Here is an 18,257-nt window from a genome sequence, read left to right as displayed (position 1 = left end):
CGACGGCAATGCAAACCGTGAAGCTGGAAAGCCCAAGTCCCATGTTTTAGCATTTCAGGTCCTCCCCTCCACAATTCTTAAGGGATTCGTCTTTTCAAAAAAAACCCCACCGAAATGGCTCTGGACGCGCTCCCATTTCCCACTTCTGCCCGTCAATGGGATCGCCAGAACGACACACACACCCTTCCCAAGCGGGCTCGTCCCTGACCGGCGGTATTTCCCTCCGTCCTGCAGGTGGCGCTGTGATTGAGTTCAGGCCATCTTCCGCGGGCGACGCCAAAGGACGCTCTTGGCCTTTCTTCCTCCTGTCTCGCCGCCTCTCCTTCGCCAGCGACGGGCGGAGGATGTCGCTTCCGCATAAAGATGGCGGCTAGGAGGAGTCTCCTGCAGAGTGTGAGCAACCCGGCCCCTTCCCTGGGGAGGCGGGAGGACTCATAGGGGAGAGAACGCCCAGATTCAAAGGAGAAGTTGGGGGTGCTTGAGCCTTCCTTTCAGAGGGAGGGCCGGTTCATGTGTAGGGAACATGGGCGCGGGGAGAGACCCTGTTAGACAGCTGTGGGTAGGGGGAGTATGAAAGAAACCATCCTGTTGCTTTGTCTCTGCAAGGAAAGGTGTGTGCGCCCAATCTTCAGGTTATAAGAGTGATGCCCTTGTGTGTGTGTCAAGTGCCATCAAGTGCCGTCAAGTCGCTTCCGACTCATGGCGACCCTATGAATGAAAGTCTTCCAGAATGTCCTGTCTTGGACAGCCTTGTCGAAGGCTTGCACGGTCAGAGTTCGTCGGTTCTTGTAGGTTATCCGGGCTGTGTGACCGTGGTCTTGGTATTTTCTTTCCTGACGTTTCGCCAGCAGCTGTGGTCGGCATCTTCAGAGGAGTAACACTGAAGGACAGTGTCTCTCAGTGTCAAGGGTGTAGGAAGAGTAACCCAACCCCTTTCTGACTATATATTACTCTTCGTACACACTTGACACTGAGAGACACTGTCCTTCAGTGTTACTCCTCTGAAGATGCCTGCCGCATCTGCGGGCGAAACGTCAGGAAAGAAAATACCAAGACCACGGTCACACAGCCCGGATAACCTACAAGAACCAATTTGACAGCAATTTGCTCAGATCTTGCAAATTGAAGGCTGTGGCTTCCTTTATTGAGTCAGTCCATCTCTTGTTGGGTCTTCCTCTTTTCCTGCTGCCCTCAACTTTTCCTAGCATGACCGTCTTTTCCTGTGACTCTTGTCTTCTCATATTGTGGCCAAAATACGATAGCCTCAGTTTAGTCATTTTAGCTTCTAAAATAAAGTGATGCCCCTACCTGCAGTTATAAGAGTTGCGTAGGGTACTTTGGTAGGTGCAGTATTGTGATGGGGGGATTGAGAAAAGCGGCACCTGCTGAAATTGCCTCTGCAAAGGCCGGAACTCTTGTCTTCTGCTGATCCCCTTTCCCAGATAGCTTACAGGGCATAGGATATGCATAAGATTGCTAACGCCAGGCAGTGAAGTGTACTTTTAAGAATGGCATAGAGCAGGGAAGTGCCCCCAAATGCAGCTTATCCTGCAACTGTCATTCTGTAATGGAAGGAAAGCTTCACCTGACAATATTTTCTCAGGTGCTTTTGGGTTTGGTGACTGTAAGATGAGTGGATTAATTTCCTCAAGGGAGGAGGTTTGTGCTTGCAGTTAGTTTCACAGAGGCACCCATAAGGAGCAAAGAGAGGTGGATTTCTTGGCATTCAGATTTTCGGAAAGTTATCCATGTAGACAGCATGTTGAGGGGTGGGGTTAGGTTGGGTGGGTCCATCACTGCAGTTTTGCTGGCACATTAAGAGAAGAGGGCTGGCGCTGTGGACTAGAGAAACCTAGTTTTCTGTGACTTTGTTCAAAAACGGTGTGTGTGTCAAGTATCTGGCAGAGTACAGCACAAAGTGGGCTGTGTTCAATTTGTAGAGTAATAAGTTGTGCAACCCTGTTTGAGAAGCAGTCTCTTTTTTCCCCAGCACTGTGGATGACATGCTGGCATGATGCATTAATAAAGTGAATCAGACCAATCCTTGTGTCAGTCACTCCTGATCCAAACATACTATCGGGGTCAGTGCAGAAGTAGCTGTCAGGTAAAGCCAGCAACTCCAAACCTGTGGGCAGGTCCCTATTCTATGAGGTCCTCCCTATGAAACCTATGTAGAAAATAATATCTGGAAGGTCTCTAACATCTCCAGAGTTTTATGGAATGGCAGATGGCCATTTTTATGCTTAGACAGATGGTATGAGTTCCCTTGTAGTTTATGTCAATAGCTGTTCATATTATGCACCACAAATACCCAAGTTATGCTCGGAGAACTAAGGTAGGAAAGCCTGAGATCTGTTATCCAGTGTTGCTAATTAAAATGCGTGGACCTTATCCAATTTTGCTTTCTAGGACCTGCTCAAGTTGCACATATTCAGAAACAACTAGTTGACTTTTGTGTGTGCATTTAATTTCAAGGCGGGGTGTGTGCATTGAGAGTGATGGAAGGTGAGGAAGTAGGAGTAACGTAGTAGTGGCAGGATGAGAGGCACAAGTGAGTAAACCGAAAGGATATCTCAACCGGCGTGATCATTATTCACGCCTTTGCTAAAAACGGTATTGAAGCTCTTTTCTGTTGTTACTCAGGAACAGCAACCAAGTTGGACAGATGACTTGCCCGTCTGCCAGTTGTCAGGTGTGGGTTCGTCCCCTAACCGTTCGTACACTGCGGATGGAAAAGGAACAGAAACCCACCCCTTGGAGGATAATTGGCTGAAATTCAGGTGAGTTGCCTACAGAAGGGGGTGGAATGGTTTAGTGACAATCTTAGCAGGTTGAATCCAGAGTAAGTATTCCATCAGTGGAACAGACCTGTCCTATCTCCCATTGAAACTCATTGATAAGCACAAAATCGTGCTCCTGGGAAATAGGAGTCCCTCCTGAAGGGGTTCTGAAGCCAGCCCAATCTGGATCCAACCCATTAATTCTAACAAGTTCACTTTAACCTGCTCATATGTATTGCAGGGCCTTGTGGGTCCGGTTGCTTTTCTTAGACTACATGGTGAATGACCCTGACTTATCCTTGCCACCCTGACCTCTTTTGGCAGGAGTGAAAACAACTGCTACCTCTATGGAGTCTTCAACGGCTATGATGGCAACCGGATCACCAATTTTGTGGGAGAGAGGCTCTCTGCGGAGCTCCTGCTGGGCCAGCTGAATGCTGATCACGATGATGCAGATGTGCGCAAAGTCCTGCTGCAGGTACTTGAATTCCGTCTGTGAGGATATCAGGAATAAACTGGTGCCTCTCTTTTGCAGCCCAAGCAAGAGGAGGATCTGTGTTGTGGGTCAGTGTGTCAGTAGCAAAAAGCACAATCTGGTGGCATCCTCAGATGGGTGCCATGAATCCACCACACTGTGCATCTCTATATTGTCCTTGCTGTCAACAGTGGGGTTGTCTAGTTAGTGCTGAGTTGTTTTATGGATAACTGTTATTTGCTTATCAGATGACTTATTCTGTTGATTGTACTGTCTTACACTGTGTAATCCTCCATGAGTCTCCGTGGGAAAGGCAGACTTAAAAATAACGTAAATAAATCTGGATACTATCCATTTTGAAGGTGTAAAAGCTCGTCTTAAAAAGCACGTAGCTGTTTCCTAAAGAGAGAATATTTCATTGTAGTTTTTTTTTTAGCATTCCCCTAAATTTCCCAGTTTTCCCAAGGGAAACATTGGAAAAGAAAGTCAAACAAAACAAAAACGTTCCTCATTTTTTTCTGTTCTCCCCCACCCACCCCCAACCGTACATTCACATCTCTACTCCCAGGTATCTCTACTACTCCTGCTTTCTGAGATCCGGTAATTGCGCCCTTCTCGGGCTGTCTTCTCAGTAGGATGCAGGATTGGTATCCATCAGAAACAAAGGCTTCTTGGTAGTTGAAGACTTTTTTTGTTGTTGTTCTGCCAGGCTTTTGACACTTGAGCTTAGCTGTGCTGGTGTTTCTGCTGATGAGTTTTGGGTGATACTTTTAGAACTGTAATGTTTTGTTTTTTAATGATTATTTCAAGCAGTTGAAACCGTGTTTCTATTTTTTGTTAATTATGTGGGTTTTTATCTGCTAACGGCCGTGTGAGGGTTTTTTTTTTTTGAAGGGTGGGAGTGACAGGTGGTATATAAACTCTAACAATAAATGAATATCGCATGCTGTCAGAATGGGCTTTATGGCCCTGAATTAACTTGATGGCTTTTCTGAAGGAATGCTGAAAAATGAAGTGCTGAGATGTTGCTGACAACACGAGCCCCAAGCCCCTCACTGCACTTCCCACAATAACCTGGGGAGCAAGCTTTAGTGTTAAACTGGTTTATATTGCAGTCTCGGCATGTTCTTGTACCAAGAAAAAAGGCTGCAACATTATACTCAGCCTTTAAAATTCCCTAATTACATATGATGAATATATAAATATATTTTTAAAAATTATCCTTGCCACATAGATGAGGGTCTCCAGAGAACATATGCAAAGCTGAGGACAGTATATACAAGTGAGACCGGCAGGCTGTCAGCCCATTCTGAAAACCATAACATGACATAGGTGAGGAAACAGTCCTTGAAGTATGTAGGATCCAGATCTTTCAGAACTGTTTAGGTCAAAGCCAGCATCTTAAATAGTATTGAGTGTTTTTTGTTGTTGTTTTGTAACACAAAGGTGTGTTAACTGCTTGTTGCCAGAGCCAAATGTGGCTTGGGAGGAAACCAAATATGGCTCTTTAAAAAAAGAACAAAGTTGACTTAAGAGGGAAAGAAACAGTTATCTAGGTAATAGATTTGCAAATAACTGGATGCCATCAATCAAATATTAGATATGAAATTTATGGATAGTGCACAACTTTTGATATAAAATACTGACAAAAAGAGAAATATTTGCATTAAGGTATATTGTAGGAGTAGGTTGCAATGCTGGAGTGACCAAAATGTGAAGGAAACGGCAGACAAAGATTTTATAAAGGGCTTCTTGGAGATGTTTTTACAGAAAGGGAAATGCTAGAGGTGAACAGTTGCCAAGAATCCAGATGCTCACAATGGACACATTTATGGCAATGCGCTAAAACAATTGCCCAGGGTGTTCCTGTGTAAATTTATTGTGAGACTTCATGTCTGTGTGCTACTTCCTAATCAAGAACTCGCAACAGCCAGTGTTAAGTTAGAGCTGCAGGAACTTTATGGATTATTAATCACCAACTCAATTATCAGTAATGTTAAGTTGCATGTTTTCAGTTATGCAAATGGATTTCTGATACCAGCTCTTTGTTGATCATTTGATCTGAATCTTGACTTAATGTATATCTTTATAATTATGAAAGGTGGTTTACCTCTATTGTACAGCTTCCCTTACTGTGAGGGATGGCCTGAGTCAGATTTAAGAGTCTCTAGTTGCAGGGAACTCTCAATAGTCCTTCTGAGCTTGAGACCAACCCTCACACTCTCTCCTCATTCCCCCCCCCAAGTGTTGGTGTTTCCTTTGTCAAAAGAGTAGAAGAAGAATAGTTGGTTTTTATAGCCGACCTTCTCTACCACTTAAGGAAGAATCAAACAGGCTTACAATCACCTTCCCTTTCCCACAACAGTGAGGGAAGTGGGGCTGAGAGAGTGTGACTAGCCCAAGGTCACCCAGCTGGCTTCATGTGGAGGAGCGGGGAAACCAACCCCAGTTCACCAGATTAGAGTCTGCCGCTCTTGTGGAGGAGTGGGGAATCAAACCCGGTTCTCCAGATCAGAGTCCACCGCTCCAAACCACCACTCTTAGCCACTACACCACACTGGCTCTCATTGTACAGTACAGGCTGTTCTGCATTAGGTTTTCAGTTTGCCTTGCCATGCTGGATCAAACAGGAGTATAATGAGCTGTAGAAGAAATGGAAAGCTTTAGCACAATGAGAAGATGGGACTGTGGTAGTAATTTCAGTGATTAAAGTTCCCTTTGGCTTGGACGAGGTACTCTTGGTTCATTGTCAAAGCTCCTAAAAATGTTTGTGAGACTTGTGTAGTCGTGAAGGACCGTGCAAGAGGAAATATATTTGATAAATTCAGTGTAGCTGATTGTGCAGTTTTTGTTTGTTTTAATGGTGTTTTTTATTTAACCTTGTTCTGGACCCTGTTAGGCTTTTGATGTGGTGGAGCGGAGTTTCCTGGAGACCATTGATGATGCCTTGGCAGAAAAGGCCAGCCTTCAATCCCAGCTACCAGAGGTAACATATCTTCTTGACCTTAAAGAAACAGGGAGCCTTAACTGTATATTTTCTTTGTCTGAGAATCCTTGAGGTCTACTGGGAGAGCCCTGAAGCAGGGGGAATAAGCTTGGCCCATTCCCAGTGTGTTTATGTTCCAAATTGCTGCCTTCATTTGGCGCTCCTTATCGGAGGTCTTCAAAGCTCTTAATGACAGAAGAGCTAAAATCTTTTCTCGTCAGTGTTGGTTTAGCTCCTGAAGGTAGAGAATCATAGAGTTGGAAGGGGCCATACAGGCCATCTATTCCAACCCCCTGCTTAATGCAGTATCAGCCCAGAGCATCCCTGACAAGTGCTTGTCCAGCCTCTGCTTAAAGACTGCCAGTGAGGGGGAGCTCACCACCTCCCTAGGCATCAGATTCCACTGTCAAACAAATCTTACTGTAAAAATTGTTTTTTACAATAATTTTTTACTAATATCCAGCTGGTACTGTTCTGCTCGCAATTTAAACCCATTATTGCGAGTCCTATCCTCTGCTGCCAACAGGAGCAGCTCCCTGCCCTCCTCTAAGTGACAGCCCTTCAAATACTTAAAGGGGCAATCATGTCCCCCCTCAACTCCAGACTAAACATTGTCAAGACTGGAGGGATATGATAACCATGTTCAAGTACTTGAAGGGCTGTCATATAGAGGAGGGTGCCGAGTTGTTTTCTGTTGCTCAAGAAGGTCGGACCAGAACCAACGGGTTGATTCAAAGAGTTTCCGTCTAGACATTAGGAAGAATTTTCTAACAGTTAGAGCTGTTCCTCAGTGGAACAGGCTTCCTCGGGAGGTGGTAAGCTCTCCTTCCTTGGAGGTTTTTAAGAAGAGGTTAGATGGCCATCAGTCAGCAATGCTGATTCTGTGACCTTAGGCAGATGATGAGAGGGAGGGCATCTTGGCCATCTTCTAGTCACTAGGGGTGTGGAGGGGGGAGGTAGTTGTGAATTTCCTGCATTGTGCGGGGGGTTGGACTTGATGGCTCTGGTGGTCCCTTCCAACTCTATGATTCTAAGTCCCTTAGCCTTTCCTCATAGGGCTTGGTCTTCAGGCCCCTGATCATCCTTGTCGCTCTCCTCTGAACCCTCTTGAGTCTGTCCACATCCTTTTTGCAGTGAGGCCTCCAGAACTGCACACAGTACTCCAGGTGCGGCCTGACCAATGCAGTGTGCAGCGTAACTATGACATCTTGCGATTTGGATGTTATGCCTCTGTTGATGCACCCCAAGAGCTGAAAGATATAATCAGTAGAGGGGGGTTATTTGGTCACTTTGCGCTATATACACAAAACTGGACCTTTGTATTTCCCCACTAAGTAATCCTGATGAAATTCAACCCCTAGGCTACACTAAAGGGAATTAGAATCCCCATTCCACCAGAAGTATGCCTTGAAAGAGAAGAGGATGTACACCCATTTGCAATTAAATGAGCAACTAAGATGCAGTAAATGAAATATATCTCCTTATACGTTCTCTCCAGGGTCTGCTGTTACAGCAGTTGTTGAGAGATGTGTGTACCAAAGGCACCAAGAATGTATCAAGAGTGTGCTAAGAATGTATCAGGATTGGAACACGGATAATTTTTAAGCAGGGTTCCATAACTTTGTGTCCTAGGGTGTGCCTCATCACCAGCTGCCGCCTCAATACCAGAAAATCATGGAACGGTTGAAGGCTGTAGAAAAGGAAATCTCTGGAGGAGCCATGGCTGTTGTGGCTGTCATCCTGAACAACAAGCTTTACATCGCCAATGTAGGTGTGTGCCTCTTCAGCACTGTTTTGATTTTGGGCATTTCCTCGGTGCAGCACTGATCACTGAAGAAGGCAGTTGGACTCCTTCATTCTGTTTGTATATGAGACACATACTTCAGTGAATTCTTAAAGGGCCACTGAAACTGGCTGCCGCCACTTCTGTCAAGTAATATAGCTTCCTGGGAAAGGGAGGGAGAGTCTTGGGTATTTCCAAGCATGCCCTGCTTCAAGGTGCTGCCTTAGAGTGAACACATGAAGCTGCCTGATACTTAATCAGACCCTTGGTCCATCAAAGTCAGTATTGCCTACTCAGACCGGCAGCGGCTCTCCAGGGTCTCAGGCAAGGGTCTTTCACATCACCTACCTGCCTAGTCCCTTTAATTGGAGATGCCGGGGATTGACCCTGGGACCTTCTGCATGCCAAGCAGATGCTCTACCACTGAGCCATGGCCCCTCCCCAAAATGCACGAAGCTGCCTTATACTGAATCAGACCCTTGGTCCATCAAAGTCAGTATTGCCTACTCAGACCGGCAGTGGCTCTCCAGGGTCTCAGACAGAGGTCTTTCACATCACCTACCTGCCTAGTCCCTTTAACTGGAGATGCCGGGGACCTTCTGCATGCCAAGCAGATGCTCTACCACTGAGCCACAGCCCCTGATTGCATTGAGGGCATGTGTCTGTCTTTTTCCTGTGGCCTCTCTCATGCCCCTTTCCTACGTCTTTGTATCATGCACTTCTTCTGCACAGGAACAAACCGTGCACTCTTATGCAAATCTGCGGTGGATGGGCTGCAAGTGACACAACTCAATATGGACCACACCACAGAAAATGAAGATGAACTGTTCCGATTTTCCCAGCTGGGTGAGTAAGCGGCAAGCCCGGAGAGACTGTTCTTGGTTTTCAGCTGAATCAACAGAGAAAGGGCTTCCAGTGTACGGTCTTTCTGGTAGGCTTTTGCCCTGCAGAGCTTTACTATTGCTAGCTGGTTCTGTGGTCGGCAGGGTCAAGCCAAATTATACTGATATTAATATATTATGATGATTTCCCTTTCTACCACTGAAAGAAGTTCAAAGCAGAACATTAGACATGATTGAGGGAAGGGGTCTGTTGCCATTATTGGTTGGGAAGTCATCTCTTTTTGATCCTGTTACTTAGCCTACTTAGTCACTGTGACTCAGCATGGATAGCAATTAGAAACATGTAAAACAGACTGAATGCCTTGTGTGTGTGTGTGTGTGTGTGTGTGTGTGTGTGTGATTATGTGTGTGTCCTAAACAAATCTATTTATAAGCCAGCGTGGTGTAGTGTTTAACAGCGGTTGTTTGGAGCAGTGGACTCTAATCTGGAGAACCAGGTTTGATTCCCCACTCCTCCACATGAGTGGCAGATGCTAATCTGGAAAACTGGGCTGATTTCTCTACTCCTCCACTTGAAGTCAGATGGGTAACCTTGGGCTAGTCACACCTCTCTTAGAGCTCTCTCAGGGACCACGCAAATAGCTTCTCATCTATGAAGTTGACTTGGGTAACCTTGGGGAAGCCCCTGAGTCTGAGCTTGAGCTACTTTTCAGATTGGCTAAATGGCTACAAGGATCCGATGAGACCTGGTTCAGAGCCCTTGAGATGAGATTTTTTTTAAAAAAAATTAAGAAAATAAAATCTGTACAATTGCTTGTATCCACTGCGCTGGAACAGTTGCTCCCCTTCAGCCTTAATGATCTTTGATGAAATTTTGTGAGTATGATTAAAACAGGGATTATAAAGTAGAGCTATATAGTGACCATCATGGCTGCTATGCAGTAGCTGTTCTGTAGGGGGGGATCTTTTATAATCTTTAATAGTGCTCCTTACTTCAGTAGCTGTGGTCATTCTTCTTACCTTACTGTTCTTTTGACTCAAAGGTCTTGAACAGATCAAGATCCAAGCCTCTTATAGGCAATCACTGCAGCGAAATATTTCATGACTACTAAGGTGGTTTTCCGATCCTCATCTATAAGGAAAAACTGGACAGCTCTGCTCATTCCTAGAGGGTGGGTCCCAGAAGAGGGTGCTGAGCCACTCCATGGCTGTTGGCTAGTGAGACTGCAAGGGTCCTCTTGTCCCCCATGCTGTTTAACACTTACAGTGAGAGACAGTGCAGTGTAGTAGATACAAGTGTCGGTCTAGTATCTGGGAGGCCAAGGTCCAAATTCGCACTCATGCCATGGAAGCTCACTGGGTGACCTTGGGCAGTCACACCGTCTCAGCCTTGTTTTGAGGATAAAATGGAGGAGAGGGGAATGATGTCAGCCGCTTTGGGTCCCCGTTGGGGAAAAAGGCTGGATATAAATGAATTAAATAAAATGCCTTACGTTACGTGGAGGTTTGGGGCGAGATATCATCAGTATGCTCCTTTCATTCAAATCCTGGGAAGAGAGGCAGGTTGGAGTTCGTGAACTCGAGTCTGAGGTCAGCGATCACCAAAATGTCAATGAAACTTAATCCAGACAAGGTGGAAGTAATGTTGTCTAAGGTATCGGTTCAACTTGAAATAGATGTAAAGCCTGTTTTGGATGGGTTGTACTGTTAAGGTGAGTGAACAGCATAACATTAGGAAGAGTTCAGACCAAAGGTTCCAGCTAGTCCAGCTTCGTATCAGAGGCTTCTGGCAAGCCAGTAAGTAGGGCGGAAATGGCTGTAGAGTTTCACAAAACTCTTTCTCAGGATAGAGGAGGGGGAGGAAATGCGTGGCTGATAAAGTGCATGGAAAAGTCCGCCTTGCAAAATGTGACCATCTGAAGTCTTGCAAAATGTGACTATCTTACGATAGGGGCCCTGTGGCGCATAGTGGTAAGCTGCAGTACTGCAGTCCAAGCTCTGCTCATGACCTGAGTTCGATCCCAACGGAAGTTGGTTTCAGGTAGCCGGCTCAAGGTTGACTCCGCCTTCCATCCTTCCGAGGTCGGTAAAATGAGTACCCAGCTTGCTGGGGGTAAGGGAAGATGACTGGGGAAGGCACTGGCAAACAAAGTCTGCCTAGTAAACGTTGGGATGTGATGTCACCCCTTGGGTCAGGAATGACCCGGTGCTTGCACAGGGGACCTTTACCTTTTTAAGATAGCTTCTGGAGGCTCTTTGCAGGCTAATACCATTAGCTGGTGCACAGTTCAAAAGATCTCAGGTTACATCGGGTGTGTACTGAGATGAAAAAATGGCTGCTCCTGAGTGCATGTATCTTCTTTATTGCTCTCATGAATAATTACTGCTCTTTTTTCCCCCCTCTCCATTCAGCCCACCATCTTCCTTTATTTATTAGATTTTCCTTCTCAGTTGACATGTCTGTTTGGTTGGAGGCAGTTTCCTGTGCTGGAATGCAAATACAAGGGATTTGGCACATGCATCAAAGTCAATTAGCTGATTCTCTATCTGGCAGGTTTGGACGCAGCGAAAATCAAGCAAGTAGGAACCCTATGTGGGCAGGAGAGCACTCGCCGCATTGGGGATTATAAGGTCAAATATGGCTACAGTGACATTGAACTTCTCAGGTGAGGCAAAGGTTTCTGCCCGGAGCCTTTACTTTGAAGGGAAGTTCTTCCACCTCTGTTGCTTTCCTCTGTTCAGCACTAATGCTGCTTTCTGTTTTGAAGTGCTGCAAAATCCAAACCGATCATAGCAGAGCCTGAAATTCATGGAGGGTACCCGCTAGATGGAGTTACGGGTTTTCTTGTTCTGATGTCAGAAGGGCTCTACAAAGCTTTGGAAGCAGCTCATGGGCCTGGGCAAGCCAATCAGGTAAGAGCTGCAGAGCAAATTAAAACTGCACCCAGGGCTCTTTGTTGTATTGATCGTGATCTGTATTGTGCGCTAAGACCGAGGGACAATTTGCCTCTCTGCAATCTGGCGAGTGTTCATTATTGATTCCTATTGTTTGCTCTGGATAGCACTGTGGCTGCTGAAATGAGCCAGTAGAATAGATACAAAGGCAGAAAATCCAGGACCCATGAGAAGACCTAAGCCAGTGATGGCGAACCTTTTAGAGACTGAGTGCCCAAACTGCAACCCAAAACCCACTTATTTATTGCAAAGTGCCAACAGGGCACAGCTTGGCGGCAGGGGCTTTGAACCGAGCGGTTGAAAGCCCCCGCCCCCTTCCCTGCACTCCCCCCGCCCAGGGCGGCGGGGAGTGCAGGGAAGGGGGTGGGGGTTTTAACCGCTCTGCGCTGCCTGCTGGTCTGTAACACACGGGTCTGTAACCCATTCAGACAAGCCGAGAGCCAAGGCTGGCGAGGGAGGGGGAAAGAGGAGGATGGTTTGGGTGGGGGGAAGAGGGAGAAAGATATGGATTTAACCTAGGGTTGCCAGGTCCCTCTTCACTACCGGCGGGAGGTTTTTGGGGTGGAGCCTGAGGAGGGTGGGCTTTGGGGAGAGGAGGGACTTCAATGCCATAGAGTCCAACGGCCCAAGTGGCCATTTTCTCCAGGTGAACTGATCTCTATGGGCTGGAGATCAGCTGTAATAGTAGCAGGAGATCTCTAGCTAGTACCTGGTGGTTGGCAACCCTAATTTAACCCCCCTCCGTAGATGGAAATCACATTGCCACGATAGGGAGGTTCCCCTTTGTTGTAAAGGGGGGGCGAGTAGAAAGAGTATTCCACCACCACCCCCCACACGCTGCTGTTGGGACCTCTCCTCTTTCCCCCCAGTCAGTCATTCCAAAATATTTGCAACGGGGTGGGGGGAGCTTGATCTCCCTGCCTTGCTGCGCACGGGTCTGTAACCCATTCAGACGAGCAAGAGCAGTGCGCAGCTTGGAGAGCCGAGGCGAGGTAGGGGGAGGAGGATGGTTGGTTGGAGTGGGGGAGAGAGAAAGAGAAGCCAAGCTGGCAGCTCGGGGCCTGCGCCGGGGACTGACGCACAGCTGGCCGCCCTGCTCATGCGCGGACGGCCGGCAGGTGCTACAAGCCTGAGCAGCGAGTCCTGGCTTGGGAAGGAGGGGGGAGAGAATGGGGCGGAGCGGCGGCAGCGCAGCCTGAGCTGCCCAGCTCGTCGGGGCTGCTGCTGGTGGCCGGAGGGGGGGGGGCGGGCGGGTTGGGTAGGCAGGGAGGGGCGCGAGCCGAGCGACTGGCCGCGGGTGGGGAAAGTTGGGGGCCAGGAGGGAAGTGCCGCAGGGCCTGGCAAGAGGAGGAGGCGGCGAGCCGAAGGGGGGCGCGGGCAGTGGCAGAAGAGGAGAAGGAGGCGGGGAGAGAGAAAGAGAAGCCAAGCCGTGCGGAGCGGTTCAAAGCCGGGCAGCGGGGAGTGCGGGGAAGGGGGTGGGGGCTGGGCCAGTGGGGAGTGCGGGGAAGGGGGTGGGGGCTGAGCCGCACGTGACGGCAGAGAGGGCTTCGCGTGCCGGAGCCGGCACGCGTGCCATAGGCTCGCCAACACGGACCTAGGCGGTAAAGAAGTTTCTGAAGGCCTTCCTCTTCAGTGAAGCAAAGCCCATGTCCAACTCCAAGGTTCTCCTTTCCAGTGATTTGGCAGGGGAGAGAGTAGGCAAGTGAAGTTGCAGTCCAGGAGAAAGAAACCAATGTGGGATTCTTCTCATTCTTTCTCTGTGTCCGGCACTGTTCACAGCAGAGGAAGGTGATGCTAGTGGAGCCCTGGGGCTGGCTGTGTTGTTCATAGGAGACCTGTGAATGCTTTCTCCCCTGAAGCACAACTTTTGTTTCCAGGGTCCTAAGAAAGGTACCCTACAGAGGTCATATTGGGTTACCTGTTTCAGTAATCCCCTGTTAAGTGGGAGTTCTCCCAGCCAAGTGAAGACCCGCTTAGCGAGTAGCTTGAACACAGCAGGAAGAATGTTCAAAGAATTCAGCCATGTGGGCGGGTAGGCCCCGTTTGTGTACTTTTTTCGCATAGAGGAGTGTATGTGTGTGCACGCTTGTGGGCCAGTGTTGTGGTCGGGCCCTACGCAGTCAGCCTGTATCTAAAGGGCCCCGAAGTCTTTGCAACAATTCCAAAATATGTTCCTGTACTCTTCTCTCTCCAGGAAATTGCAGCCATGATCGCCACCGAGTTTGCCAAGCAAACGTCACTGGATTCTGTAGCACAGGCTGTTGTCGATCGGGTGAAGCGCATTCACTGCGATACATATGCCAGTGGCGGCGAACGATCCAAGTTCTGCTCTCGGCATGAGGACATGACGCTGCTAGTGAGGAATTTTGCTTATCCACTGGGTGAGATGAGCCAGCCCATGCTGACCCCAACACAAGGTATGGGTGAAGTAAATAGTGTGTCTGAGTGTTCGTACGAGGGAGGGAGGTAGAGATGGCTCTATCCAAGCAGTGGCGATCTATTGTTGGCCTTTCATAGCTCTGAAGGAACTGACTTATCCCTTTGAGACTTGAGTCAGTATGATGCAGAAGCCAAGAGATGTTGGAAAGAGGGAGCTTTGCAAACCAGGTCTTCAGTAGTTGTCCATGGGAAATGCCAGTCAGTCATAACGTGACATAGGTGTTAAGGTTCCCAAAACTTCTCACCCTTCCTCATGCCATTGTATGTTTTTATTCTACTTCTCAGGAGGCCGTGTTTACCCAGTGTCCGTGCCGTACTCCAGCAGCCAGAGCACGAGCAAAACCAGTGTGACATTGTCCCTTGTCATGCCTTCCCAAGGTCAGATGGTCAACGGTGCCCACAGTAGCTCCACATTGGATGAAGCCACGCCAACTCTGACAAAGTAAGCACCCCCAGCTCTGATGTGGCTGTTCTGTCCTCTGCTTTTGGAGGCATGTTGCAGTTCTTCCCGTTTGTAGCATCGGCTACATCAGGGATGGGGAACGTCAGGCCCGGGGGCCATTTAAGGCCCGCGAAATCATTTGGTCTGGCCCTTCGTGGGTCCTGGCAGATCTCTAGCTCAGAAGGATCTAAAACTGGTGATCTGCCCCCTCCCGCAGATAGGAATAGCCTCTATTCAAGACGGATGTGAGTTTGTTTTGCCGAGAAGGAACCTTTCCCCCTCCCCCTTGTAGAAGAGTCATTAGCTATGGAGCTGCTAAAACCACCCAAGAATCTGTGTTAACCCTTTCCCACCGTGGAGAAACGTATTCACTCTGTACAAGAGGGCTGGGGGCGGAAGTGGTGACAATAGAGGGGTTAAAGGAGACAGGGCCAGAATGCGCAGGGGGGAGGAGTTCTTGTGTCCTCATTTCATCCCTGCGGGCGGAGCTAGCAGGAGCTGGCTGTAGAATCCAGCCCCGACCATGAGGAGCAGGAGCAACTACAGCGTGCAGCTAGACGGCTACACCCGGCTGGTGCAACAGACCATTCCTTTGCCACCAGGTGGGCAAGTGCGCCTGCCTGCTTGCCCATGCCAGGGGGGGGCTCATCTGGGGCAGCTGCCTGCTTGGGGCTTGGTTGACTAATTTTTAAGTTGATAATTTTGTATGGCCCGCGAATGATGTTATAAATATCCAAATGACCCTTGGCGGAAAAAAGGTTCCCCATCCCTGGGCTACATGGTCCTAAACCTTTGTAAATGTGGTATGAATCAATAACTGGGAAAATGCCAGGACTCTTAGTTTTCATTAAACAATTACAAAAAAACAAAACAAAACCATATCTTCCCTTTATAATTGTGAATAAAAGTTTGAAAATCACTGGGGAATTTCTTCTAAAGGCCCTTCAGGGGTAATATGCCGTATATACTCGAGTATAAGCTGACCCGAATATAAGCCGAGGCATCTAATTTTACCCCCAAAAACTGGGAAAATTGAATGACTCGAGTATAAGCCGAGGGTGGGGAAAGGGGGGGAATTATATTCTGAACAATGGTGAAAAGGGGGGGGGAATGGAGCAAAAAAAAAAGGTTGAGGACCACTGCACTGGATGGTCTGTCTTTCTCTCTCTCTCTCTCTCTCTCACACACACACACGCATTACCTTCGCACAGGTATCCGGCCAGCCCCCAGATGAAGTTGGTGGAGTAGTGGCAGAAGGTGGGCTTGGTGAGGGTGACCAGCCTGAAGCCGTGGCCGGGCGCGCTCCCACATGGTGGCGCTGCCATCTGCAGCAGCTTGGCGGACGACGGGGTGGGCAGCGAACGGCTCTTGCCGCCCCTGGCTGACAGCAGGCTGGACACTGGGTTGGCACCGCGGCTGCCGCCCGGCGCGGAACAGGGGGCTACGTCTGCCATGCCACTTCTCCTTCCCCCCCTCAGAGGCGCCCTCCTTTCTCTGTGTGTGTGTGGGGGAGATGCCGGGGAGAGGCCGTGGAGACTTCTCCCTGGATCGTGCCTGGGTGCTTGCGTGTGTGTGTATATGGTGGCGGGGAGAAGCCATGGAGACTTCTCCCCGGATTGCGCCTGGCCGCCCCAGCAGCCGGGTTCTTGTGTGTGTGTGTGGGGGGGAGATGCCGGGGAGAAGCTGTGGAGACTTCTCCCTGGATCGTGCCCGGGTGCTTGCGTGTGTGTGTATATGGGGACTTCTTCCCGGATTGTGCCATGGAGACTTCTCCCCGGATTGTGCCCGGCCGCCCCAGCACCCGGGTGCTTGCGTGTGTGAGTATGGGGGGAGGGGAGAAGCCATGGAGACTTCTCCTCGGATTGTGCCCGGCCACGCGAGACGTCCGCTGCGTTCCCAAAAGAAACTTCCTCAGTTTTAGATTACTGTATATACTCAAGTTTAAGCCGGGCGGGGCTTTTTCAGCCTAAAAAAAGGGCTGAAAAACTCGGCTTATACTCGAGTATATACAGTAAGTAATTAACACAAGGAGTGGGGTAACAAAGGAGGATTACAGCCACATTAAACATGTTGCATATAGAGATAAAATTGGGTGAAAACTTCCATTCCTTCCTATCTATTAATTTTCCCTATTCCTTATAGATCTGTTTGTCCGCCACTTCTTAGCATACCCATGCCTGGATTCTAGTATGTCCCTTTCCTATTCTTTTTTTTAAAAAGGTTTTAGATGTTTAATATGTTTTTTAGCTAATGGCAGGCTTGGTGGAGCTTCTTTTGTTATAGACTGTGGTCTTCTACCCACATACACAGAGATTGGCCCCGCTATCAGGACTCAGTTTCAACCTTCCTAGATTCCTTCTTGGTAATACCATTGAAGAAATCCTATGTGTTTTGCATATTAATGCTAATGAAGTAAATGTATGCACCCTTTCCTGATTTACATAATTTATTCCAACTACGTGGGTCGTAAGGGTGTCTTCACACATTAAATTTTTTAAACAATATACACCTGAAAATGTAAAGTATAAATGCAACAAATGTGTTTTGCCACTGTATGTATCAGGAAGTCCGGTTTGGCTGTGAAATGGCCCAGTTGCAGGATTTGGGCTTGTGAATATATTGCAGCAACTTTGACTTTGTTTCCATAACGATACAGGTAGGGGCAGGGTGAGGGATATTACTTGGAGCATATGAAGACCTCACGTGGTGTTTGCTGGGTCGTTTGTGATGATTGAAGTGAACGTGTGCCTCTCTTTCTCTTTCCGTGGCCATCTCTGCAGTCAAAGCCCCACCGTGACCCTCCAGTCTACCAACACTCATACCCAGAGTAGCAGCTCAAGCTCAGATGGGGGCCTCTTCCGTTCCCGCCCCTCTCACTCTCTCCAGCCAGATGAAGATGGGCGTGTTGAGCCCTACGTGGACTTTGCAGAGTTCTACCGCCTCTGGAACATGGACCACAGCGAAACAGGGGCCCTGACTGTGTCGTAATCCAAGATCAGCTCCTGTGAACTTCTGTAAGGTGGGAAAACGGAGCCTGGTGAAGCAGGACCAATTTATTACCGAATTGATCCCATTCTGCCTTGAAGCATGAACCTTTATGGACAAGGCTAATGTACAGAGAGATTGCTCTCTGATACAGTTTTTTTCTCAGCTTGTCAGGAGACATGCATTTGCATCAAGCCCTTTTCGTATTGCCCCTGCCATGCTGCAGACCTTGTGGGCACTAGAGAGTGTTGTGAACCTTTCCTGTATCTCTAGTATTCCAGTCACCAGGCAGGACTGTTGTGAAGAAGACCATGTCTGTAAAGGGATGTCTGTGTGTGCTGTTGCTCAAGATTTAGTCCTGGAAATACTTCATCATGATACCGATTTAATTCCATGAAAGATACCTCTATTTTACAGAATAAATTATAACTTATCGCTTCTCGTCATTTTTATGTGACACTTTTTCACTTCATTTTTGTGATTTTTTTTTTTTTAGAACCCTGTAGATAATTGTAAAATCCTCAACTAAAACTCCCAACGGGGTTATCACTACTGGCTTCCAGTCAGCTA

At 48.1% G+C, this 18,257-nt stretch overlaps 1 protein-coding gene across 1 annotated transcript; it reads left to right on the top strand.

Annotated features, from left to right (window-relative positions):
- Positions 1 to 321: 321 nt before the first annotated feature.
- Positions 322 to 17,723, top strand: TAB1 (TGF-beta activated kinase 1 (MAP3K7) binding protein 1). The gene is made up of 11 exons (XM_056846389.1): positions 322 to 393; positions 2,644 to 2,780; positions 3,105 to 3,258; positions 6,155 to 6,241; positions 7,874 to 8,012; positions 8,757 to 8,870; positions 11,421 to 11,532; positions 11,635 to 11,779; positions 14,016 to 14,238; positions 14,546 to 14,702; positions 17,483 to 17,723. The coding sequence occupies exons 1-11, from the start codon at positions 364 to 366 to the stop codon at positions 17,688 to 17,690; spliced, it is 1,506 nt and encodes a 501-aa protein (XP_056702367.1). The 5' UTR covers positions 322 to 363; the 3' UTR covers positions 17,691 to 17,723.
- The last annotated feature ends 534 nt before the right edge of the window (positions 17,724 to 18,257 follow it).

This window comes from Euleptes europaea, chromosome 3, assembly GCF_029931775.1.
Source record: "Euleptes europaea isolate rEulEur1 chromosome 3, rEulEur1.hap1, whole genome shotgun sequence".
Taxonomy (NCBI): Eukaryota; Metazoa; Chordata; class Lepidosauria; order Squamata; family Sphaerodactylidae; genus Euleptes; species Euleptes europaea.
This window is presented reverse-complemented; position numbering and strand designations above follow the sequence as displayed.

Coding starts and splice junctions, on each gene's coding strand:
- TAB1 (XM_056846389.1), top strand. CDS start 364: ATGGCGGCTAGGAGGAGTCTCCTGCAGAGT. Junction 14,239..14,545: donor CATGCTGACCCCAACACAAG/GTATGGGTGAAG, acceptor TCTACTTCTCAG/GAGGCCGTGTTTACCCAGTG. Junction 14,703..17,482: donor GCCACGCCAACTCTGACAAA/GTAAGCACCCCC, acceptor CCATCTCTGCAG/TCAAAGCCCCACCGTGACCC.